This window comes from Rhinatrema bivittatum, chromosome 1 (assembly GCF_901001135.1).
Source record: "Rhinatrema bivittatum chromosome 1, aRhiBiv1.1, whole genome shotgun sequence".
Classification (NCBI taxonomy): domain Eukaryota; kingdom Metazoa; phylum Chordata; class Amphibia; order Gymnophiona; family Rhinatrematidae; genus Rhinatrema; species Rhinatrema bivittatum.
The window spans coordinates 711,947,020-711,972,934 of NC_042615.1; the positions used below are offsets into that span (position 1 = coordinate 711,947,020).

Sequence of the window (25,915 nt, forward strand, 5' to 3'; positions counted from 1 at the left end):
ATTGAGTTGAGGGGGGTTCATCTGAGCCAGGTCCCACTCCATTGCAGCCCCACCAGGAGGAAAGAGGCGCAAGAGACCAACCTTCACCGGCATTGACTCACTAAGTCTCCCACATCATCATCCTTGGCGCCGGAGAAGACCCAGCCGAGCACCGCGGCAAGCACGGACACCGGCACCAATGTGTAGCACCGTCCGGTGCCGGCACAGACACGGAGCGAAATTGGATTCGGCCGAGCCACCTCAGAAGAGGGCCCAGGGCGAGGGGCTCCCATCCTCCTCTGGACCCGGATCCCCAAGGCGTTCCCCATGGATATTGGTGCTGGGCACCAAGCCTCCACACACCCCTGTGGAAGCTCCGGTGACGCCTAGCCTGCCTTCTACCCTGGGCGCCATGTTATCCATGCCAGCTTTTAGGGAGGAGTTGGACTGTGTAGTCCAAAAGGCAGTGCCAGATCAATTTCCTGGAACTCCAAGTGATGCGGTATGCCTTATATGCATTCCAGGACTGCCTGTTCAATAAGGTCATTTTGATTCAAACGGACAACCAGGTAGCATCCCCTTTTTCCAGGCTGGATGTGGTTGCCCACCACATGAGGGATTGCCAAAGAGAAGTGATGATCAGGATGCGAGCCTAAAGATCCTGGGTGGCTTGACACCACTGGGAGCGTAACATCCACTGCGTCCTGCACATGTGGAGTCAAGCAAATGGCGTAACATGTACAGTCGTGGCCCCATGACCCAGAAGTCTGAGAAACTGGTGTGCTGAGACATGGGAGCAACTGGAGACTACCCGAGTGAGAGCAACAAGAGACTCTGCCCTGTCTTGAGGTAGAAAGGCTTTCTTCTTGACGGTGTCCAGCTAGGCCCTAATGAAGTCCAGTTGTAATCACCTGGAGATGGGATTTCGGATAGCTGATCAGAAACCCCAGATTTTCCAAGACTCTGATTGTGACTCACAGGGCACTCTGCGCTCCCTGTCTGGAGGTGCTCTTGATAAGTCAATCGTCGAGGATATGATTAAGGCAGTTAGCATAGCTGGGTTTAAAAAATTCTAGATAAATTCCTGGAGGAGAAGTCTACAAACTGTTATTAATCAAGTTGACTTATGGAATAGCCAATGCTTATTACTGGCTTTAGTAGCATAGAATCTATTTAATTTGACCTGGATTGGCCTCTGTTGGAAATGATGCTGGGCTTGATGGACCCCTTGGTCTGTCTCAGTATGGCAACTTATGTTCTTATTTCAAACATTCAAACCTAAGATGCTGTTTTACATTTACTTATTTTGTAGATTTTATTTATTTTTTGTTTAAAAGGAGGTTTGTTTGATTCTTAAGAACATCTGCATAATACTGCTTTGAAAAGCTGATTTATATCTTGAAGTCCCTTCCACTCTGCTACTCAGCCAGCCAAATCTGATTTCTTATACATACCTTTCAGAAGGCACAGGCCTGATTTCTTGTAACTTTACTCAGATAAAGTAGTCCCTTTCCTGAATTAATTCCATTTAACAGCCCACCTGGTTCTGGTTCTTTACAATCTTGTTGATTTTAACCCCAAACCTCTTTTTGTTTTGCCTGTGTGTTTTGACTAGACTGTAAAATTCACACAATAGGGATTATTTTGTGTGTACCTCTACAGTTCTGCACATATCTAGTAGATTTATATAAGTGGTCAACAATAATAGAAATAAGACTGCCACCACAGCAGAAACAACTGTGCATGAGAATAAGGTCACAAAAACCTTTTGAGATTTTAAGAGCTATTTTATTCACTAAGCAGAATAATTTGTTTTCTCAGAGCTATGTCATATATGTGTCACGGAAACGTGGTTTACAGAATCTCATGACTGGGATACGGCAATACCAGGCTATAACTTGTTAAGGAAGATCAGAGAGGATAGGAAAGAGGGAGGAGTGGCTCTTTATGTCAGAAACAATATCCAAGCATCTGAGCTGCAAGGAAGATGGGGCAATGAAGAAGCACTATGGGCCGACTTAAAAAAAGATGGGGCATCCATTTTTATTGGAGTGGTTTACAGGCCTCCAAACCAAAAGGAAGAGCTGGACAGAGATCTGGTTGAAGACATCCACAGGATAGGAAAGAAGGGAGAAGTGGTGATCGTTGCAGACTTTAATATCCCAGATGTAGACTGGAGAATCCCATCTGCAGAATCTAATAATAGTAGAGAAATAGTAGATGCCCTGCAAGTAGCTTTGTTCAAACAAATGGTAATGGAACCCACGAGAGAAGGAGCTATACTCGACTTAGTGCTCACTAATGGAGATAATGTCTCAAACGTCCAGGTGGGTGCCCACCTCAGCACCAGTGATCATCAAACGTTATGGTTTAATATCACAAAAAGGACATAGAAAAGAAGCACAAAAACCCGAGTTTTGCTGTTCAAAAACACAGACTTTGATGAAATGGGGAAGTACCTGGAGGAAGAACTAAAAGGCTGGGAGAAAGAGAGAGATGTGGATCAACAGTGGACCAATCTAAAAGGAGCAATTACCAAGGCAACTAATCTATATGTTAGAAAAGTAAAGAAAAGCAAAAGAAAAATGAAACCTATCTGGTTCTCAAAGGAGGTGGCTGACAAAATAAAGGCTAAAAGAACAGCGTTCAAGAAATATAAAAGATCCCAAAAGGAGGAGCACAAAGAAGAATATCTGGTAGAACTGAGGGAGACAAAGAAATTAATCAAGACGGCAAAAAGTCAAGCGGAAGAGAGGATTGCCAAGGAGGTAAAGAGAGGTAACAAAACATTTTTCAGATACATCAGTGAAAAGAGAAAAATTCAAAGTGGTATAGTGAAAATAAAAGGTGGAAAGGATCAAAGTGTGGAGAGAGACAAAGAAATGGCAGGAATATTAAATGAATACTTCAGTTCTGTGTTCACTAAAGAGGACCCTGGAAAAGGACCGTCACTAGTTAACAAGAAACTGGAGGGGAGTGGAGTAGATGTAACTCCATTTACAGTAGAAAATGTATGGAAAGAGCTGGTTAAACTGAAAGTGGACAAAGCCATGGGGCCTGATGAAGTTCATCCCAGAATACTGAGGGAGCTCAGAGATGTGCTGGTGGGTCTGCTGTGTGACCTGTTCAATAGATCCCTAGAAACGGGAGTGGTGCCGAGTGATTGGAGGAGAGTGGTGGTGGTCCCGCTTCACAAGAGTGGTAACAGAGAAGAGGCTGGTAACTACAGACCAGTTAGCCTCACTTCGATGGTGGGAAAAGTAATGGAGTCACTGTTGAAAGAGAGAATAGTGAACTATCTACAGTCGGGAGAATTGCTGGACCAGAGGCAGCATGAATTCACCATTGGAAGATCCTGTCAGACAAATCTGATTGACTTTTTTGACTGGGTAACCAAGGAATTGGATCGAGGATGAGCACTCGATGTCATCTACTTGGATTTCAGCAAAGCTTTTGACACGGTCCCACACAGGAGACTGGTGAATAAAATGAGAAGCTTAGGAGTGAGTGCCGAGGTGGTGGCCTGGATTGCAAACTGGTTGATGGACAGAAGACAGTGTGTGATGGTAAATGGAACTCTCGCTGAAGAGAGAGCGGTTTTAAGCGGTGTACCGCAAAGATTGGTGTTGGGACCTGTCCTTTTCAATATCTTTGTGAGCGACATTGCGGAAGGGATAGAAGGTAAGGTTTGTCTTTTTGCGGATGACACTAAGATCTGCAACAGAGTGGACACGCCGGAAGGAGTGGAGAGAATAAGACGGGATTTAAGGAAGCTGGAAGAGTGGTCGAAGATATGGCAGCTGAGATTCAATGCCAAGAAGTGCAGAGTCATGCATATGGGGAGTGGAAATCCGAATGAACTGTATTCGATGGGGGGAGAAAGGCTGATATGCACGGAGCAGGAGAGAGACCTTGGGGTGATGGTGTCTAATGATCTGAAGTCGGCGAAACAATGTGACAAGGCGATAGCTAAAGCCAGAAGAATGCTGGGCTGCATAGAGAGAGGAATATAGAGTAAGAAAAAAGAGAAGTGATTATCCCCTTGTACAGGACCTTGGTGAGGCCTCACCTGGAGTACTGTGTTCAGTTCTGGAGACCGTATCTCCAAAGAGACAAGAGACAAGATGGAGGCGGTCCAGAGAAGGGCGACCAAAAAGGTGGAAGGTCTTCATTGAATGACTTATGAGGAGAGATTGAAGAATCTAAATATATATACCCTGGAGGAAAGGAGGAGCAGAGGTGATATGATACAGACTTTCAGATACTTGAAAGGTTTTAATGATCCAAAGACAACGACAAACCTTTTCCGTAGGAAAAAAATCAGCAGAACCAGGGGTCACAATCTGAAGCTCCAGGGAGGAAGACTCAGAACCAATGTCAGGAAGTATTTCTTCACGGAGAGGGTGGTGGATGCCTGGAATGCCCTTCCGGAGGAAGTGGTGAAGAACAGAACTGTGAAGGACTTCAAAGGGGCATGGGATAAACACTGTGGATCTATAAAGTCAAGAGGACGTCAATGAAGAGTGAGTGGCTCGCCAGAATGATGGCTACTGCCTGGAGATAATACCCTTATTCAATAAACATACACACAGTTACTGCGACTCCAACATCGCTCTAAGCTTCAACGGCAAGAGGAAATGTGGAAAAAAGGATTTGCACTCACAAAGCGGGGAGTAGCTGGCTTGTTATGGTGGTTACTACCCCAAACCAAATAAGCCTGATACTTCACTTTCAATGCATATCCAGCATAGCTCTCTGCTTCAACGGCAGGGGAGAAGAAAAACTGATATTTCACGCATATCCAGCATAGCTCTCTGCTTCAACGGCAGGGGAGAAGAAAAACTGATACTTCACGCATATCCAGCATAGCTCTCTGCTTCATAGGTAGGGGAGAAGTAAAACTGATACTTCACGCATATCCAGCATAGCTCTCTGCTTGAAAGGCAGGGGAGAAGTAAAACTGATACTTCACGCATATCCAGCATAGCTCTCTGCTTCAACGGCAGGGGAGAAGAAAAACTGATACTTCACGCATATCCAGCATAGCTCTCTGCTTCAACAGCAGGGAAGAAGAAAAACTGATACTTCACGCATATCCAGCATAGCTCTCTGCTTCAACGGCAGGGGAGAAGAAAAACTGATACTTCACGCATATCCAGCATAGCTCTCTGCTTCAACGGTAGGGGAGAAGTAAAACTGATACTTCACACATATCCAGCATAGCTCTCTGCTTCAACAGCAGGGGAGAAGAAAAACTGATACTTCACGCATATCCAGCATAGCTCTCTGCTTCAACGGCAGGAGAGAAGAAAAACAACCAATAAGGGCTGAATAACATAGTCTGGCTAAAACAAATAAGCATGGGTGTAGCTTGCTTATTGTGGCAGTTACTACCCCTAACTAATCAAGCTTGATATTTCACTTGGATGCAGCTCCATCACTGCTCTACATTAATGATGGGTGTGGAAGGGAAATAGAACCAAAGGTTACTAAGAGCCAAGAGAAACAGATAAGTGGGCAGACTGGATGGGCCGTTTGGTCTTCTTCTGCCGTCATTTCTATGTTTCTATACAGTACGTTGCATGTTGTTTTGTGCCACTGCCTAGGACATCCACAGTTTCCAATTTTACAAAACTGTAGTCTGTGGCCATCCTTACTGCAAAAGAACACAGCTGTCACTTATCATAGGACTCTATTGTTTTGGACGCATTTCATTTTAATGGGTATTTTTATTTAGTATCAAAAGTACTGCAAAAGTAATAACTTATTTTCTGATATCACTGCAGGAATTTGACTCCATTTATGGTCCTGTAGTAATGTCCATAGAAACAGTGACACCCTAGTGCAGCACTGCATTAAAAAAAATTACAAAAAGCAGCACTGATTTTTTTTTTCAAACATTTCTAAAATCACCTATGGTGAGTGATTGCAGTGATCACTTACAAGCTATATCACCATAAAATATATATGGTAGTCCTCAGTCTCAAAACATTAAGTACAAAACATGACCATTATGTACAAAACACGACTATTTTATGTAGTACATTAATGCTCTTTTAAATCATAAAATTGCACATCAGTTCAGAAATGGTCCTTACCTGCTAATTATCTTTCCTTGAGTCCTGACTGAACAGTCCAGACAAGTGGCATTCATACCCTGCTACCAATAGGGGGAAACAGTGGGCAAGCTATTTTGACCTTTAGTCATTCTTTATATATCCTGCTATAGTAGGGAAAGTGTCAGTAATCTCTTGCCCAAGCTAAAGAGTAATGTTCCCCTGCAACTCAACAGATGATATTAACCAAAGAAACACGAAAACAAAAACATTTCAGGAAAAAATAAAATAAGGTTAGGTAGTTAAGAATTTTCTATTTTAGTTTTCTTTTAATCCCTGATAAATTTAAAAACATTTAAAAAATAAATCAAATACAATGTACACTTACAGGTAAAAATTGTTCTGTCCTAAATTCAAAGTCATCTACAGGTAAATGAAAGTTAAGAAAAATATTTAAACAAAGTTAAATATATTAAACTGTCAGCCAAAAATAAAAAGATTTGCAATTAAAAATGTTCGTTTTGAACCAGAGATTAATAATGTGCATTGTCAATCAAAAGAACTGGGCTAGATATTCGGTAAAAAATCATGGCCATCATGCTGTCAGGAGCACACACAGAACTAGAAGAATTTGCAGAAAGGGTAAAAATCACGACTTCCTCTGTAATGAAACACCAGAGTCTGGCAAACAGCAGCACTAAAGGTTCATATTTTCCTGATACAGCAGCATTTGGCCAACATTTGGGAGAAAAATGACAGCATTCATTATGGCTGTTGATCAGCATAGGCTGACACCACACAGCATAAACTAACAAGTTGGAACAAGTTATTACAGTGTTTAAAAATTATTAAATAACCTCAGCTTCTGACAAAAACTGTCTACTAAGATGCTAAAACTGGGATTTTATAAGTACGCAAGTATTATTCAGGAAAGATTCTAAGCCTCTGAAAACATTCAGATTACAGACTTCTAACAAATTGTTTCACTACTCAGCAGGATTGCAAACTTTGATTGAAAGGATATTTAACTTCAATGTTGTTGCTGATTCAATGCGCACCTGAAAAGAAAAAGCAGAAAATATATTAGTCCTAACCTAACTCCTCAACACTATTATTTTCATAAGTTCTCTAAACAAAAGTTAGAACACTAAAAGCAGCAGTTTCTTTCTTTGTATAACTTTGTCTTTTTCCACCTCTTCTTTATTAGGCACACATATTTAACATACTACCTAAAGAAAAAAACAGTTTGAACTTCAATTTTTTATATACCTACTTTGCTGCAGATATATATAATAGGCCATGATTCACCTATATTTGTAACATACACAATTAAATATATTTTTCAACTTCAGCAAATAGAAATAGCTTAATTTTTGTTTAAATATTGATTCAGAAGACATGCGTATCTCAAAAGAGAAAAAACATGCAAATTTCCTATGCACAGGATCACATACTAGTTTCTGATATGACTAACATAATACGTTAATCTTATTATTCCTTTTGCCATATGCACAACCACTTTTCATGACAGACAAAATAGCTGGATACATGAAACACAAAGTATCCTCAACCATATCAGTGCAGAGTAAGGGCATGAAGCCAAAAAAATATTCCACACTATACCTGACATGTCACATAGCCCATTGTTTCTGAAACACTGACCCATGGACAAGCAGCAGCCCCCACCAGTATTTTTGCTGGTCTACAGAGTGGGAGTCATTACAGGAAGTAGCAGACCCACGCTGCAGACATCCTCAGTGGCTACATATGGTACCACCTCCCAAATGGTTTTCCACAGCCATAAATGGGACATTCTCTAATGCCCTAAACGTCTAGATAAAAATGTCCTGGTAGCAACTTTACTCCAGGCTACATCGCACACTACTGAGTGGGGACAGACTGCTGGCACTATCTAGCTGTTTACTTCCATTGGCACTGAACAGCTGATCAGGCCAGCAAACTAAACATGAACATCAGACTAAGCTAGGCCCCAGACTGCCCCCACTTTGTATTTGTAAATAAAGCATAAAAATCTAATACACTGCTGGCTATTCAGCCACAAAGGCTGCTGCAAGTCCAAGCTCCTTAAAGGGGCAGCACATACCCCCATTACCAACAATTTAAAAATGTTTAGCCCCAGACTTCCGGGTGATGACGTCACCAGCAAGGAAGCCGGGAGACTGAGCTCTGCGGTCCCCCTCCGGGTTTTCCCCCACTAACCCCCTATTGCAGCGGCGTTTCCGTGGCAATTTGGCACAAGAGGACTCCTGAAGGGTCCAGGCTCCCCACGGTGAGATTTTGGGGCGATGTGGAAATCGAATGAATGCAGCCGGTGCGATGTGCAATAAAGCGCGGCAAGACCAGGCCAAAATGGCAGCCGCTGCCGTGACTCGCACCCACTAACAGATGCCCTAAACATCCTACTCTTGCGCTCCGAGTGGAGTTTTGTGCTGATTCTGCCAGGGAGGGCCTCTGCCAGCCAAATGCCTCTGAAGGAGGACTGCTGCAGCGCCGACGGTAACAGGTGGCCGTGACTGGTGGCGAGCGGGGCAGAGCAAGAAACTACGTGGCCAAGATGGCGGCCCATAGGGTGAGTCTCCTCTATTAAATATCTCCCTTGGTGAGACTAAGTGCAGCTTTGCCGTGCGGGATCGTGGGCATTCTTCGCAGTGATCTGTCTTCCATCCGCCTCAATTAACTGTTTTTTGCGACCAAACTTTATTAATACCTGATGAGGAGAATACAGTGGATAAAGACCGGCGCGTTTGGGGAAGGCGTTTGGTGACCCGGCTTACAAAAAAGGACAAAGACCGAGAGCAGCCTAAACTGGCTGACCTGACGCCAGGTGAGGAGGTGGGGCTACCCGACCTGATGCCGATCGGAACGCTGGCTGACATTAAAGCGGCTATCCAACCCACATTTAAACCAGAACTTACTAACATTTCTAATAAACTCACTGAGCTGACCGTGGCAATTATGAGGTTTGAACTGTGCTTTACAGACTTGGAGCAAAGAGTTTCTGATCTCCAAGATAGCCACCGCGATTCGGAGACCGACCTTCAGCAGCTGAAAGCTAAAATGGTGAAGCAGGAAGAGAGGCTCGAAGACCTGGAAAACAGGTCCAGGCGCTTTAATATTCGGCTGGTAGGACTGTCCGAGTCCCTGAATGAGAGAGACCTGACCCCGACGCTGGAAACCTGGCTCACTCAGGAGTTAACCCTCACGCTGCAGTCCGGACCGCTCCGTATTGAGAGGGCACATAGACTGGGGCCCAGAAAGGATAATCAGCTTAATCCCAGGGTGGTTATAGCTAAGCTGTTCAATTTTGCTCACAAGGGAGAAATTATGTGGGCCCTGCGGACAGGGAATGAGCTCCAGTACGAAAACCAGAAGGTCTTGATATTTCAAGATTTCTCAGCACATCTCTCTCAGCAGCAAAGGAAAATGGCTCCCTATTGTGCACAACTTTATGCTCTGGGTAACAGAGCTCATTTGGTCTACCTGCTCGTAGCAGGGTGACAACAGAGCAAGGAGCCCGCTGGCTGGAGACAGAGGTGGAGGCGCAACATTTTCTTCCCACCCAAGAAGCCAACAGCAAGAGAGCGGGATCATCTACTCCACCGGCCACACCTCCTTGAGGAGTGCTAATAGGTCTGGAAGCCCTCAGCTAGTTTTACGGATACACCTTGTACCACTTTTGCTCCCTGTTCTTAGGAGCCATCCTCAGTTGGCTGCTGACTGGCACAGTCCTCTAATTTTGTTCCTATGGATGGCTATGCTACACTTTAGCCCGAGACAGCTTGAAGGCCCTTGGATGCTACTGTTTCTCCTTTCTCTTTGCAGGCCGTATCCAGAATTCTATGGTTGCGTGTTTGCTGTTCTGAAAGTTCACTTTAACCGGTTACCTGTTGCAGCAATTGGGGTTCTGGGAGGGATGTATGCGTTATCCATCTCCTCTTAGCGGATAGCTAAGTGGGAATTCGGAAGGAGACTGAATATCGGGGAGGGGGGGGGGAACCGGGGAAGGGAGGGTAGGGGGGATACTATGGTATTTGTTAAAGTATTATTGTCAATCTCGATCATTCAGTTCGTTGGAACAGATTCCTAAGCCACGACTTGCATTCGGCTGTTGGTGTGGAGGTCCTAGCTGGGGTGGGCTCCATGCCATGCACATGGCTACACTAATTCTGGTAAGGGCCTACTCCCAGTTCCATGGTTCAAGGTAGATACCGATTGATTACCTGGAACGTAAGTAGCATAAATTCTCCTATTAAACAAACAAAAATTTTTACGTCGCTTAAAAGACAGTCTGCAGATATAGCGATGCTGCAGGAGACGCATCTGAATGATCAAGAGCATCTGAAATTATGTCCGCAATGGGTTGGTAATGTGTATTTTGCTTCTGCTACTACTCATTCGGCTGGGGTGGCGATTCTTATTAATAAGTGACTTCCCCTGCAGGTGACCAAAGAAATTAAGGACTCTAAAGGGAGGTATCTTATCCTGGTCACGGAACATCAGGGGGTGATTACTGTGTACTGTAATGTCTATGCCCCCAATAGCCCAGAATTAGGTTTTTTCAGGACCATTTATACTCAACTTCTCCCCTATCTGACGCATACAATAATTTTGGGAGGGGACTTGAATTCCCTGAGAGACCCACAGGTTGACAAACAGTCGACCAGTCAGGCCCGCGCTCCCTTGGATAATGGGATTCTCTTTTGGAGCGTATGCTCCACTTAACTGATGCCTGGCGCACCTTACATCCTATGGAGCGGGAGTATATTCATATATCCAGGGTTCATGACTCTTAGTCTCGGCTTGATTATATTTTAATCAGTACTCATCATTTTCATAAGCTTCGGGAGACTTGTATAGACATGATTCACATATCAGACCACCTCCAGTCTGGGCCGAATTTGATGCGGCATTAACTCCACCAACTCAGTAAATGTGGCGATATCCTTATTATTTAGTTGACGATGTCAATTTTCAGTCCCTTCTGAGAGATAAGTGGACTGAATATCAGGGAAATAATTGAGGCCATATCGAGGACCCTATTCTTTTTTGGTATATGGCGAAGGTGGTCCTGAGGGGGGAGATTATTGCCTACGTAGTAAAGCGGCAAAAATTGTTGGATAGGAATTTAATTCTCCTGACAGCCAAATTGAATCAGGCAAAGAGGGTCTTAGCAATTGCGAACACTCGTAAAAATAAGGAGACCTATCTCACCCTACAGGGTGAGGTGAATGTTTTACTTCATCAGAGGGCGAAAAAAGCCTCCTTTATTATCAATATAGACTTTACCAATATGGTAATAAATCGGGTAAGTTGCTTTCTAATTTAATTAGAGCTCAGAGAGCCCCCCGCCTCCCCCCCCCAGCATGTTTTGGCACTGCGTACTGCCTCCGGACAGACATTAACAACTACCCCAGATATATTGCAGCGCTTCCGCGCTTACTATCAGCACTTATATACTGCCGGAAGTTCTGATACTTCCGCTAGTGAAGCATTTTCAGCCCCCCCTGGATCTTCCGCGCCTAACACAAGACCAGCAACTTTGGTTGAGTAGCCCCATAACTGAAGACGAGGTAAAGGTTGCCATTCGAAACATGAAGCGACATAAGACTCCAGGTCCTGATGGCTATATAGTGGAGTTTTTTAAATGCCTCAGCGATTACCTCACCCCTCCCCTGACCTGGGCATATAACACCTTAATTCAGGTGGGACAATTTCCAAGTCATACCAACTTGGCTCATATTACACACATCCCCAAGCCTGGCAGGGACCCGATGTTAGTATCATCCTACCAGCCCATATCCCTATTAAATGTTGACCCTATACTGTTAGCAAAAATTCTACCTGACCGGTTGGCTGCCCTCCTTCCCCTGTTGGTACAGCCAGGGCAGGTGGGCTTTGTGAGGAAGCATTACGGGCTTACTAATATCCGGAAAATCCTCACAGCCCTTGTACTCTGTGGTCACATGGGCGAGCCTTGCTTGGCAGTCAGCTTTGATGCTGAAAAGGCTTTTGATAGGGTGGAATGGAACCATCTTTTCTCCACCATGAGTTGGGCGGGATCACCGGTTTCTTTTTTGACGCCGTGCGCCTTTTATACACCAACCCAGAGGCGATTATCTTGGTCAATGGTAATCAGTCAGACCCCTTTGTAATGCAGTGAGGCACGGCTGCCCCCTGTCTCCTCTTCTATTTTTCCTTCAGTTAGAGCCAGTGCTTTGTGCTATCCAGCTTAATAAACATGTAAAGGGCCTGCGTTTTCAACAGGAAACTTTTAAGTATGCCGCATTTGTGGATGATATTTTAGTATTTTTGACAGATCCTCCCCAATCTCGGACAGCCTTGTTACATTTGTTTGAAGAATTCGGGTCCTTCTCTGGCTTGAAATTGAATCCTGAGAAATCTGAAGCCTTGGGTTTCCCCGATACATTAAAAACTAGTTGGGATGGTTTGTTTCCACTGGCCTGGGCGGAGGGGAAAATTAAATATTTGGGGTTGTTTATCCCTACAGATCTTTCCAAATTGTATCAATATAATATCACTTCCTTGCTTCAACAGACACAAGATAAGCTGAGAGCCTGGGCACAGTTACCTTTATCCCCTAAGGGGAGAAACAACTTGTTTAAAATGACTATACTCTCCAAATGGTTGTATGTTTTTCAAAACCTTCCCCTGCTCCTTAAATGTCCGGACCTACAGTTGTTAGAGATGGCGTTACAGCGCTTCCTTTGGCGAAATAAAAAAGCTCGTATCTCCCTTACAGGATAAATGGGGAGGTGGTGGTCTGAGTGTCCCAGACCTTGGTGTTTACAATCTGGCCTGCAATATGCATATTATTAGATAGTGGCTCCTGGGTAAATCCTATTTCATGAATTTATCTGTTGAAAACACAGTTGTGGACCCGTTAGACCTTCGTTATGTGTTACAATGTCCAACTGCTAACTATACTCCGCCACCAGGGCTCAGGGTCCTTATGTCCCCTATTCGGCGTTCTTGGACCAGAGATATGAAGGTCTTGGGATTGCCGCCAGTTTGCACATACTTATTGCCGCTTAGGGGTAATTCTGATTTTACTCCAGTAACACAGTCAGAGGGTTTTCAAATCTGGCGGGCTAAGGGGGTGGATCAATTGGGCAGGTCCTTGATCCGACAGACACCTTGCTGCCGCTCTCTCATCTTGTATCCTTGCACAGCCTCAGCCGACCACACTACTTTACTTACTATCAGCTGCAACACTATATAAAGTCCTTGGATGCAAGGTTCTTACAACCGCAGGTCTTTCTCACCTTAGAAGTAGTGTTTGGGCTCAGCAAGGTTCACCCACCATCCTTGTCCTGTTACTATAAAAAATTGAAGGGTCACATCCGTTGTGATCCTCCCCCTTGGCTGGTTGAGAAATGGAATGGTGAGGGAAACTTTAGAGCTTACTAGCTCCCTGTTGAAGGCTAGTTTTTCTAAGATAGCGTCTGCCTCACCAAACATGTATTTCAGGGAAATGCAGCAGAAGTTTCTTTGGAGGGCCTATACGTCTACTGTTGTAGCTTTTCATTCCCACATTGTAAACTCTCCTCTCTGTATGAAATGTAGGCGGGAAACTGGGTCCCTTACTCATTTATTTTGGGCCTGCATCTATATTAAATGCTTTTGGGCTCGAATTACCATTTATTTAACTGATTTGGTACATGCGCCTATCTCACTCTCTCCCAAGTGGTTATTATTTGATGCCATCCCCAGTAGACTGTTTCGGACTCCGGGGACTCGACTCCTGCTAGGCAAGGCCTGTTATGTGGGGAAAAAATTAATTCTGTTGCACTGGCGGGACTCCGACCCGCCCAATTATTGGGCATGGCATAACCATCTTCATAAAATGATGTTAATGGATGAAATGGTGTCACGGACCACCCCTAAAAAGCTGAAGCGATTTCAACAGACGTGGAACTTGTACATTCAGTCATTGCCACCGAATTCCAGGAATTTACTCTTACAAGGATCTAACTGCGGACAGTCTACCTGATTGCTCTTACCAGGACCTTATTAGTATTTCTTGAACCTTGACCATACCTTTGTATCTAGTGCTTGGGGAGGGTGGAACTGTGGGTTTAAAATTGTGAAATACGTAAACTTTAATGCGGAGGCCAGTTTATATCTTGAGGTGCAATTCTTTGCAATTTTGTGATAACATTGTTTACATCTTTGTATTTCTATTTGTTGCTAATAAAAACTACTTAAACAAAAAAAAATGTTCAGCCCCTGGCTACACTGCCCTTTGGAATGAGAAGACCCAATTATTTTCATTCCCCTGAGCTGGGTGAAAGTAGTACAGCTACATTTGTCATCATTCTTTTAATTAAAACATCAGGGAGTGGTTGGGTTTAGACTGAGGGAGACTCCTGCCCATGCATTTTAGCCACAGAGAGGCCCGATCCCCCCCCCCCACAAACTCTTCAGCCAGAACTCCTCCTCGTCCATACCAGCTTAGATGGTCAGCCAACCAGTCTCTAGTAACAAAAAGATTGAGAAACACTAACAGTCTCATTTAAATCTCTCTGGAAAGACTTAAAAGCCTCAATCCCGAAGTACTAAATGGGAACGTTTTCATTACTCACGTAGTTACAGTAAAACATGAAAACCTGATTGCCTACCGAGAACATAATCAAGTCTAGTATACTTGCAGGCGTGAAGGGAAAAATATAGCAATAAAAATGTGAAGCAACAATATTATTTGATAATTCCATCCAAAACATGCTTTTCTACAAACATATGTTAAACAGCATATATACAATTTCATTAACTTAACATTATGCATCCAAAATATGCAAGCTACCTAGACACTCAACACCTTAACCTGTAATGCAATAGCAGCATAGACAGCCAAGACACTACCATTTTCAAAGACCACTCTAGCAGCCAGGATTTAGGACAGACTTCTGGTTCTAAGGCAACTAATAAAAATCCAGCAGAACATTTACAGAAAGCATACAAAACTCTGCCGTACCAACTTTCATTACAGAAAAGTTAAGTTCCTGATCCATAATATATCTTATTTTCTACAACTCCACAAGGAAAACTACAGAAACACTGGCAATAAGACAAATCAGCGGATCTGTCATCAAGTCCAGACTGTTGTCAATAGCATAGAAGGTAGAAGAATTTAAACTAGTGTGAAAATATAGACTAGGTAGTCGATAAGTTAAGCATAATGCCAGAGTCATCCTTCCTGGAACAAGTAACACTCCTAAAGGAGATAACTGCTGTTAATACTTCACAATTCAGTTTTCGCAAGCACTTCAACACTGAAACCCTCTTACTCACCCTTTCTGACCACCTCATCAGAGGCATGGACCAAGGTCACTGCTACTTTCTTGCCCTTCTTGATATTTCATATGCGTTCGACACAATAAGCCATAACCACCTCCTCTCCCGCCTGACAGTTTGCACATACTTATTGCCGCTTAGGGGTAATTCTGATTTTACTCCAGTAACACAGTCAGAGGGTTTTCAAATCTGGCGGGCTAAGGGGGTGGATCAATTGGGCCGCTCTCTGATCTTGTATCCTTGCACAGCCTCAGCCGACCACACTACTTTACTTACTATCAGCTGCAACACTATATAAAGTCCTTGGATGCAAGGTTCTTACAACCGCAGGTCTTTCTCACCTTTCTCAGGTTCAGCCCTCCTGTGGTTTAAATCCTACCTGTCTAATAGACAACTCTCAGTCAAAATAGGCAACGCTGAATCCACTCATTACTCCCTCTCCCAAGGAGTTCCACAAGGTTCCTCCCTCTCATCCACCCTATTCAATATTTACCTCACACCTCTCTGCCAGCTCCTCTCCGATCTTGACCTCAAATTCTACCTATATGCCGATGACGTCCAAATCATCATACCAATTCATGACTCTATCTCCGAATCTCTAAAACTCTGGGAGAAATGTCTTGCCTCCATTAACACCCTACTCACAAATCTCCACCTTGCATTAAACACCACCAAAACTGAAGTGCTCTTCTTATCCCAACACCAAATCCCCAAACCTTCCCTTGCAAACGACCTGGCATATAGTTCCATCTCCGCTCAGCTCTTTGTACAAGACCTTGGTGTCCTGATTGACCAGCGATTGAACCTGAAAAAACACATCAATATCCTTAAGGAAGGTTTCTTTAAGCTCAATGTTCTGAAAAAACTAAAACCCTTACTCCATATCCATGATTTCTGTACTGTCATTCAGGCCACCCTCTCATCTAAAATGGACTACTTCAACTCCCTTCTCCTAGGTCTCCCCTATTCCACCATAAAACTGCTTCAAATGCTCCGGAATGCGGTAGTGAGAACCATCACAAATGCCTGTAAATCTGACCATATCACCCCCATCCTTAAAGACCTTCATTGGCTCCCGATCCCTTCACGCATCTTCTATAAAACCCTTACTATTACTCACAAATCCATCTACAGACACAACTCCAACTGGTTCGATGAGCCATTCCATCTCACACTCTCTAACCCCAACACCAGAGCAACCAATAAAGGAACCCTCCACGTGCCATCCCTCAAGAAGGCACACCTCACATCCACAAGGGATCGAGCCCTCTCCATTGCTGGTCCTACTCGCTGGAACTCACTACCCACAAACCTCCGACTTGAGCCTTGTACCATCAAATTCAAAAACAAATTAAAGACTTGGCTCTTCAAACAGGCTTACCCTGATTAGTTCCCCTGTGTTTTTAACCCTTTGCTGCACCAGTACGTGATCTGAACCTATGTATAAAGTTATGTCACATTGTTTACTTGTTATTTTACACAGTCCATTGCTCTTGTTTGCCAGTTTCCGGCTACTTCTCTCTTGTTCTCTGTAGTCCCATCCCCGGTACCCGTTTGATGGATTTTCCACCTTCAGTTCTGATGTAAACCAGTATGATGTAACTACTAATACCGGTATAAAAAAGCATTAAATAAATAAATAGACACTGTATCAGAGGTTATACTACAAAATTCTACTCTTATCCCATTAGTTTAACTTGAATTTTTCAATGCATAACTCAAATATATCAAAAAATGCCAATCAGCACCAAATTAAATTTTGAAGGATTTCTAAATACAATTAAAAAACCACCAAATAAATCCTTCGTGATGAATTTATCAAAAAGTATATAAATTCCAAATCTCAAAATGAGTAAAGCAATTTAAAAAATTGTTAACTGATATGTTTATCAAAAAAAATTTTTTAGGAAAGAGAGGAACGTTTCATATATAATTATCATGAATCCCCACACGGGTGATAAGATTGTAGTTATAATCATCAACGGACCTCCTCCATCCACAATGGTACGTGAACATGTGATGACACCAAGTGAACAATTTTATGATATGTTTTTTTAATATAAAAAATTTTTCTTTGTTAATGATGGTGAAAAAAATCACTCTATCAATAATAGACTGAACTGTGAATGTCCCGGCAAAATATTTAAAGCGCCTGTGAACAACCTCGCTAGGCATTAGAAGTTATTTCTGAAGGCTTAAAAATTAAGCTCATTCAACATCCCGACTTATCTGATGGTCTTGATGGGTGACCGACGCAGCCACGTTTCAGGTCCGTTCAAGGACCTTTCATCAGGGATATCGTCCTCCTTAGATGTGTAGTCGGTGAGTGTTGAGCCGTTGCCTGCTAGGTCTCAATCGTGAGTCCGTAGATGGTTGTCAGATCCGGATAGAGTCTACGGACTCACGCTTGAGACCTAGCAGGCAACGGCTCAACACTCACCGACTACACATCTAAGGAGGACGATATCCCTGATGAAAGGTCCTTGAACGGACCTGAAACGTGGCTGCGTCGGTCACCCATCAAGACCATCAGATAAGTCGGGATGTTGAATGAGCTTAATTTTTAAGCCTTCAGAAATAACTTCTATTTTTTATTTATTTTAACAGCTTTTAATATACCGGTGTTCGTGCAAGCACATCACGCCGGTTTACAATAAACTTGAGAAAGGAGGAAATTACAAAAAACAGGGAGTGGGGGAATGGAGCAGGAGCGAAAAGAGGGGGGGGGGAGAGGGGGGAGAGAGGTAAAGGAGGAAAGACAGCAGCTGAGAAAGGTACAAGGAACGTATCAGTATTTACAGGATAGGTTGTTTAACGAGGTTAGAACATGGTTGATTATTACAGCGGTTAATGAAGGATAAATAGATTATAAAATGATATATATTAACGCTTAATTACAGCAGTTATGGTGGATTATAATGATAACTTATTAAACAATTAAACACATATATATAAACTATTAGCTTATTTACAGCAGTTACAGCAGGTAATAATGGTGTCTTGATTTAAACATAGGGTTGTAAGTTTTAACTGGGGTTTCAGTGGAGCATGGTGGATAGGTGGCAATGGGGTGGGGGGTGGGCGGAGGTAAAGGGAAAGGGTGAGGGGAGGGAGGGTGGGGGGTATGGGTGGGTTGGAGGGTGAGACTCGGGTGGTGGTGAGACAGGGGAGTGACAGGGGGGAGAGACTAGGGGGGAGAGACTAGGGGGGGAGAGACAGGGGGGAGAGACTAGGGGGGAGAGACAGGGGGGGAGAGACTAGGGGGGTTTCAGGGGGGTAGACTACGAGGGGCTGGAGCAGTGGTAAGCCTGTCTGAAGAGCCAGGTCTTAATGCCTTTTTTGAAGATGGTTAGGGAGGGTTCAAGACGGAGGTGTGTGGGGAGGGAATTCCAGAGGGCGGGGCCTGCGATGGTGAAGGCTCTTTCTCTGGTGGTGGATAGGCGGGCAGTTTTGAGGGGGGGAGTGTGGAGGGTGCCTGTGGAGGTGGATCTAGTCTGGCGGGTTGAGAGGTGGAAGTGGGGCATTTCTTTAAGCCAGGGGGAGTTGTTTTTGTAGAGGGTGTTGTGAAGAATGGTAAGGGTTTTGTATTGGGAGCGGAACTGGATGGGCAGCCAATGTAGGTCTACTAAGATGGGTGTGATATGCTCTCTTTTTCGTGTGTTAGTAAGGATACGAGCCATGGCGTTTTGAAGAGTTTGTAGGGGTTTGATGGTGGAGAATGGGAGGCCTAGTAGGAGGGCGTTGCAGTAGTCCACTTTGGAGAAAATGGTGGACTGTAGGACTAATCTGAAGTCTTGAGTATGGAGTAAGGGCTTGAGTTTTTTGAGGATCTGGAGTTTGTAGAAACCTGCTTTGAGGAGGGACTTGATGTGTGGCTTGAGATTCAGGTGTTGGTCAAGGGTGACTCCTAGGTCTCTTACGGAGGGGGGTAGTGTGGGGGAGATGTAGGGGTGCGGTGGTGTGGTGGTGGAATCGTGTTCAGGTTGCTTGGATATAAAGAGTAGTTCGGTTTTGGTTGTGTTGAGAGCAAGGTGTAGGTCGGTGAGTAGGGAGATGATGGAGACTAGGCAAATTCCCAGAAAAGGATGGTTTCATTGAGGGTTTTTTGAATGGGAATGAGTATTTGTACGTCATCGGCGTATAGGAAGAAGTCCAGGCCTAGGTTTGAGAGTAAGTTGCAGAGGGGGAGGAGGTATATATTGAAGAGGGTGGAGGAAAGGGATGATCCTTGGGGAACGCCTTGTCTGAGGGGAACGTGGCATGATTCAAAGTTATCAAGTTTTATGAGGTATTCTCTGTTAGTAAGGTAAGAGGTGAACCAGTCTAGTGCTGTGTCGGCGACTCCTATCTCTGTCAAGCGTGTGATAAGGATTTGATGATTGACAGTGTCGAAGGCTGCCGAGATATCTAGAAGGGCCAGTAGGTAAGATTTTCCTTGGTCTAGTCCGATGAGCATGGTATCAGTGATGGCTAAGAGGAGATTTTCTAATGCCTAGCGAGGTTGTTCACAAGCGCTTTAAATATCTATTTTGCCGGGACATTCACAGTTCAGTTTATTATTGATAGAGTGATTTTTTTCACCATCATTAACAAAGAAACATTTTTTATATAAAAAAAACATATCATAAAATTGTTCACTTGGTGTCATCACATGTTCACGTACCATTTTGGATGGAGGAGGTCCGTTGATGATTATAACTACAATCTTATCACCCGTGTGGGGATTCATGATAATTATATATGAAACGTTCCTCTCTTTCCTAAAAAAAATTTTTTGATAAACATATCAGTTAACAATTTTTTAAATTGCTTTACTCATTTTGAGATTTGGAATTTATATACTTTTTGATAAATTCATCACAAAGGATTTATTTGGTGGTTTTTTAACTCAAATATATAACATACAGTTATGTGTCACATTAACACTATATATAAATATTCACTGTATAGATCAAACATATATTCAGTATATTGTAACAGAGGTTAAAGGACCCATTTATGCTGAAGACAAGCACTACAGTGCAACACTGCTCCCCAGAAGAACCACAAGATCCAAGTTGCCCTCCAATTTTCATCCCACATAATCTTCTCTATCCACAGACCAACAAATCACCCCAATGGAATCTTGAAAATATGGTTTACAGACAGAGAAAGTTATTGTGACCAATACCCAAGGGAGCATGATGTAGGCACAATGGAAAAAATCTAGCAACAAAATTTGAACGACACATCATAGCACATACTGGGGCAGATTTTAAAACCTACGCGGGCGGCCTACATTTGTGCACGCTACCCGGCGCACACAAATGTACACCCGATTTTATAACATGCACGCGCCGAGCCCTAGGGGAGCCCCGATGGCTTTCTCCATTCCCTCCGAAATCGGAGTGGCCTCGGAGGGAACTTTCCTTTGGCACCCCCCCCCCCCACCTTCCCCCATTCCCCTACCGGTCCCGCCCCCAGCCCGAAAAAAAAATACCCCCATACTTTTATCCCAGATATTACGCGCGCCAGCCAAGTACCGGTGTGTGATCTCCAGACCCAGCGGCCGAAGAGAGGCCTCTGGCCACGCCATGCCCCCGCCCCAGACATCCCCGCCCCCAAACTGCCCATTTTTTCAAGTCCCGGGACTTACGTGCGTCCTGGGCCTTTTGAAAATAGGCCCAGCGCGCATAGGCTTTTAAAATCTGCCCCACTATGATGTCCTATTCTATCAGATATTTCCTAATAAGCTTGGTTTCATGTAACTGCTAGCCTTTGATTCACAATCAGGTCCAAGCTGAAGGGCCCAAATGTGGTTTACTACTAAAGTGTAAAACCATCAATTTGCAGCAGACTTAAAAGTAGCGGTAAAGAAACTAAATTGGGACACAAAGAAGTTCAGCACGCACTCGTTCTGAATAGGTGCGTCTACCAGTGAGGCGCAAGCTGGATTAAAAATGGACATGATAAAGAGAATACGACGATGGCAATCTAACGCGGTCAACACCTATGTGCTTTTAGACAAAGTGGCCACAACTAACCAAACTTAATTATATTTTGCAGTACATCAGCAGGTTCAGCAGCTAGCATGGATCATTGGTCACTCATTTATACGATGGGCAGCTAAGAGAGCGATCGGACGACCCTAAGGACAACATCTAGGATTGGCAACATGGGGGTGGGTTGTCACATGGACGGGAAAGCTCGGCATGCGATGGAATCAGTTATTGCCCTTACTATGGCGCCTGAGGGATTCCAGGGCGGCTCCAGATGTAATGATCATTCACCTGGGGGGCAATGACCTGAGTTCATTGACATGCAAGTGCTTAATCAAGAAGGTAAAAAGTGACCTTGATAAAATAGCTGAGTTATACCCGAAGACCACATTAGTTTGGTCAGAAATCATACCGCGGCCTAAGTGGAAAGACTCAAAATTATGGACTACAGGTCGAAAGAAAGTTAACAGACAGATGGAGATATGGACAAGAAAGAGGGGCGTACATCAGATAAGACACCAGTGGGCGGAGGATATGTGACCCAGATTGTTCAGAACAGATGGAATACATTTATCTGACATAGGGTATGACATATTTAATAATGCGTTACAGGATGCCATAGACGAGTGTATAGCAGACACAGGGGGAAAAGGCCGCAGCTAATTCAGTAACTGGGGGGACACGAGGCAAGGGTCCTCCCTACCTCGTGCCTTGGCGGTTACCCGGGCCAGTTGGACATATTGTAAGTGGTGCCGGTGGCATCAATGGATGGTGTGGTAGCTGGGCAGGGCCGGGGGAGGCACAGAAAGGTGGGGGCACAGAACGCGCCGATGGTGGGGACCCCTTTGAGCGGGGACACAGCAGGGGCCCATGGCAAGAAAGATGCCTGGCTTGGTTACTACAGCGGGCAGTCAGCGATAGCACATCGGCTCGGGTACCCCAGGAAGTTTATCATATGTTAAAGAAATAAAAGCTGTGGCCTTTTGATACCAAGAACAGTTTCAGTGGTTTTCAATTCTGCATGGTAAACTGTGTAAGTGTTGACGTGGGGATAAAGGGGCCCCGAGGACAGGGACGCCGGACACTGAGCGTAAGTGGCGGTTGCTAGCATTAAAAGAGAGTAGGATTAATGGTTTGTTTTCACAGTGGAAAAAGGTAAACAGTGGAGTGCCTCAGGATCTGTACTTGGACCGGTGCTTTTTAATATATTTATAAATGATCTGGAAAGGGGGACGATGAGTGAGGTGATCAAATTTGCAGGCGACATAAAATTATGCAGAGTAGTTAAATCTCAAGCAGATTGTGATGAATTGCAGGAGGACCTTGTGAGACTGGAAGATGGGGCTTCCAAATGGCAGATGAAGTTTAACATGGACAAGTGTAAAGTGATGCATATAGGGAAAAATAACTCTTGCTGTAGTTACACAATGTTAGGTTCTATCTTAGGAGTTACCACCCAGGAAAGAGATCAGGCATCATAGTGGATAATACAATGAAATCGTCAGACAGTGTGCTGTGGCGATCAAAAAAGCAAACAATCGGGCTGATTCAGTAAAGTCCGCGGGAGAGCGGGCAAATGCCCGCTCTCCTGTGCGCGTGATTCTGTATTTAAATGAGGCCCAGAGGTAAAAACGGGCAAAAGGAGGCACTAGGGACACTAGCACATCCCTAGCGCCTCCTTTTGGACCGGAGCGCCGGCTGTCAGCGGGTTTGACAGCCGACGCTCAATTTTGCTGGTGTCTGTTCTCAAGCCCGCTGACAGCCATGGGCTTGGAAACCGGACGCCGGCAAAATTGAGCGTCCGGTTTTTGACCCGACAGCTGCCAGCTGACTTCAAATTTATTTTTTTTTTTTTACACTTTTGGAAAGTTTCGGGACCTCCAACTTAATAAATCGCCATGATATCAAGTCGGAGGGTGCACAGAAAAGCAGTTTTTACTGCTTTCCTGTGCATTTTCCCGGTGCCCGAAGAAATAAGCGCCTACCTTTGGGTAGGCGCTAATTTCTGAAAGCAAAATGTGCGGCTTGGCTGCATATTTTGCTTTATGAATCGCGCAGGAATACCTAATAGGGCCATCAACATGCATTTGCATGTTGCGGGCGCTACTAGGTTCGGCGGATTGGACGCGCGTTTTCAGCCCCTTACTGAATAAGGGGTAAGGGAAAATGCGCGTCCAGTGGCGGGTTAACAGTGCGCTCCATCGGAGCGCTCTGTACTCTTATCGGCCTGAATGTTAGAAATCATTAGGAAGGGAATGGAAAATAAAATGAAGGATTGCATAATGCCTCTGTATCGCTCCATGGTGAGACTGCACCTTGAATACTGTGTGCAATCCTGCTCACCGCATCTCAGAAAGGATATATCTGCATTGGAGAAAGTTCAGAGAAGGGTGACCAAAATGATTTGGGGAATGGAATGGCTGCCCTATGAGGAAAGGCTAAAAAAGTTAGGGCAGTTTGGAGAAGAGATGACTGAGGGGGATATAATAGAAGTCTACAAAATTATGAAAGGACTTGAACAAGTTAATGTAAATCGGTTATTTACTCTCTCAGATAATAGAACCAGGGGACATTCTATGAAGTTAGCAAGTAGTTCATTTGAAACAAATTGAAGAAAATTCTTTTTCCCTCAGTACATAGTTAAATTCTGGAATTCATTGCCAGTGTATGTGGTTTCAGCAGTTAATGTTACTGGGTTAAAAAAAGGTTTGGATAAGTTCCTAGAGATTAAATCCATAACTTATAATGGTAATTAATAAGCAATAGTAGCTGTTTGGGTACTTGCTAGGTACATGTGACTTGGATTGGACACTGTTGGTATCAGGATACTGGGCTTGATGGACCCTTGGTCTGACCCAGTATGGCATTTCTTATGTTATGATATGCTAATCAAACTGCGAACACTATAATCCCAAGTTTACCTGTTTCATTGTGCCCAAGTTTGGTATTATCTGACATAATTTTTTTTTCACATACTTGTTTCTTGAAATGAAATGTTTAGTGGACTTTCATACCAAACAAGGTTCTAGAATCCTCTGATCTATTTACAACTCTAAATAGCAAAATTCAAAACTTCAAAATTTAACATAATTGCTAGATGTCACAATCTAACCTAGTCTTATAATTAGCAACTGTTTATTTAACCTACATTAGGCACTGTATCTTTTACTTATACCTATATTAGGCAATGTATCTTTACTGGTTAACCCCATATTTACTTATCCAAGTTATATCGACCTGTTCTTTGTAAGACATTTACTTGTCAATGTTATTGTTCTGTTAAAATGTAAACCGAATTGATCAGTAATTCTGTTATTGGAAAGTCGGTATATAAAAATGCTAAATAAATAAATAAATAAATCTAAGATGCCCTGGTGTCAGGGCTCCCCTAACACTGAAATTTTTAACTTCTTGGTCTTCATCTGAGCTTAATAATGTTGCAGAAAAACAGGTGTGTGGGGGGGGGGGGGGGGAGAGAGGTCTCAAAGAATTTCTTTTTATCAGCTAATTTCTTTTATATCTTTAATTTTTATTGAAATAAAACAAAACAGCCTGAATACTAAATAGAAAAACAATGGCAACTTTAACATAGGTAATTTTGAGGAAAAATAAATACATCCCAAACAAGACTGATGTCCCTTACTTAATGAAGGAGATTAAGGACCAGTAAGATTTCTGGATTTAAAATAAATTTAGATAAAATGGAAGCATTAAATGTTAAACTAGGGGAACAAACCTTTGAGATTGTGCAAAGCAACATTCCATTCCATTGTGATAAACAAGCCGTTAGATATTTTAGGGTTGAATTGATTGGCGATGTGTGATCAGCCATCTTAATTTGACCAGTTCTTTAGAGATGGCTATGGATATGTGAGTCTAGGAAAGGTCTGAAATGGTTTGGCAGGATAGCTGCCATCAAAATGAGTTGGCTGCCTCGACTGCCCCATTTCAGACTCTTCCGGCAGAAATTCTGAAGTAAATTTTTGCTATGTTACAGAGGCTCATTGTGAAATTTACATGTAATAATAAACTTCCTATGATTGATAGATCTTATGAAAAGGAGGGGGGGGGGGGCGGCTTTGGTATTACCAATGTTTCCTGCTACTTAAGAGCATGTCAGTCAACGATAGTAATTGAATGGTCCAAATCTGATGATTTATCAAGCTAATTTCTAAATAGTCTCTCTCAACATTCTTCATACTCAAGGTTTCACTGCTAATTCATGTCAAATTTCAACAGGCACACCATATCACTACAAATATTGATATGTCTATCGTTAGTGTGCATCCATATCATTATGGTATCGTGATGAAGATCAACATTTCTATTCCCTTTCTACCTGGCAAAATAGGATCACTATAAATAAATTGCTCACAATCCATTAATGCTTTGGCTTTCAGGTATTGTGTATTCTCTGTTGATACCAATATTTTTTCACAGTGATTACCATACCGTTAAACATGCCTGCTAATACCTGTCTGCACCACAGCAACACTATACAACTGAGCATCTGAGCCAACTACAGAAGACCAAATAGTAGTTTCTTGGAGACAAGATTTCTGATGGCTT

At 43.4% G+C, this 25,915-nt stretch overlaps 1 protein-coding gene across 1 annotated transcript in view; it reads right to left on the reverse strand.

Moving 5' to 3' along the window:
- Window positions 1-25,915, reverse strand: part of IPO11 (importin 11) — a 1,257,051-nt gene that overhangs the window by 886,189 nt on the left and 344,947 nt on the right. The window contains exons 17-18 of the mRNA XM_029576426.1: window positions 7,060-7,093; window positions 6,424-6,464 (exon numbers count right to left, since the gene is read on the reverse strand). Coding sequence (XP_029432286.1) covers window positions 6,424-6,464; window positions 7,060-7,093 — 75 coding nt within the window. The remainder of the gene's footprint in view (window positions 1-6,423; window positions 6,465-7,059; window positions 7,094-25,915) is intronic.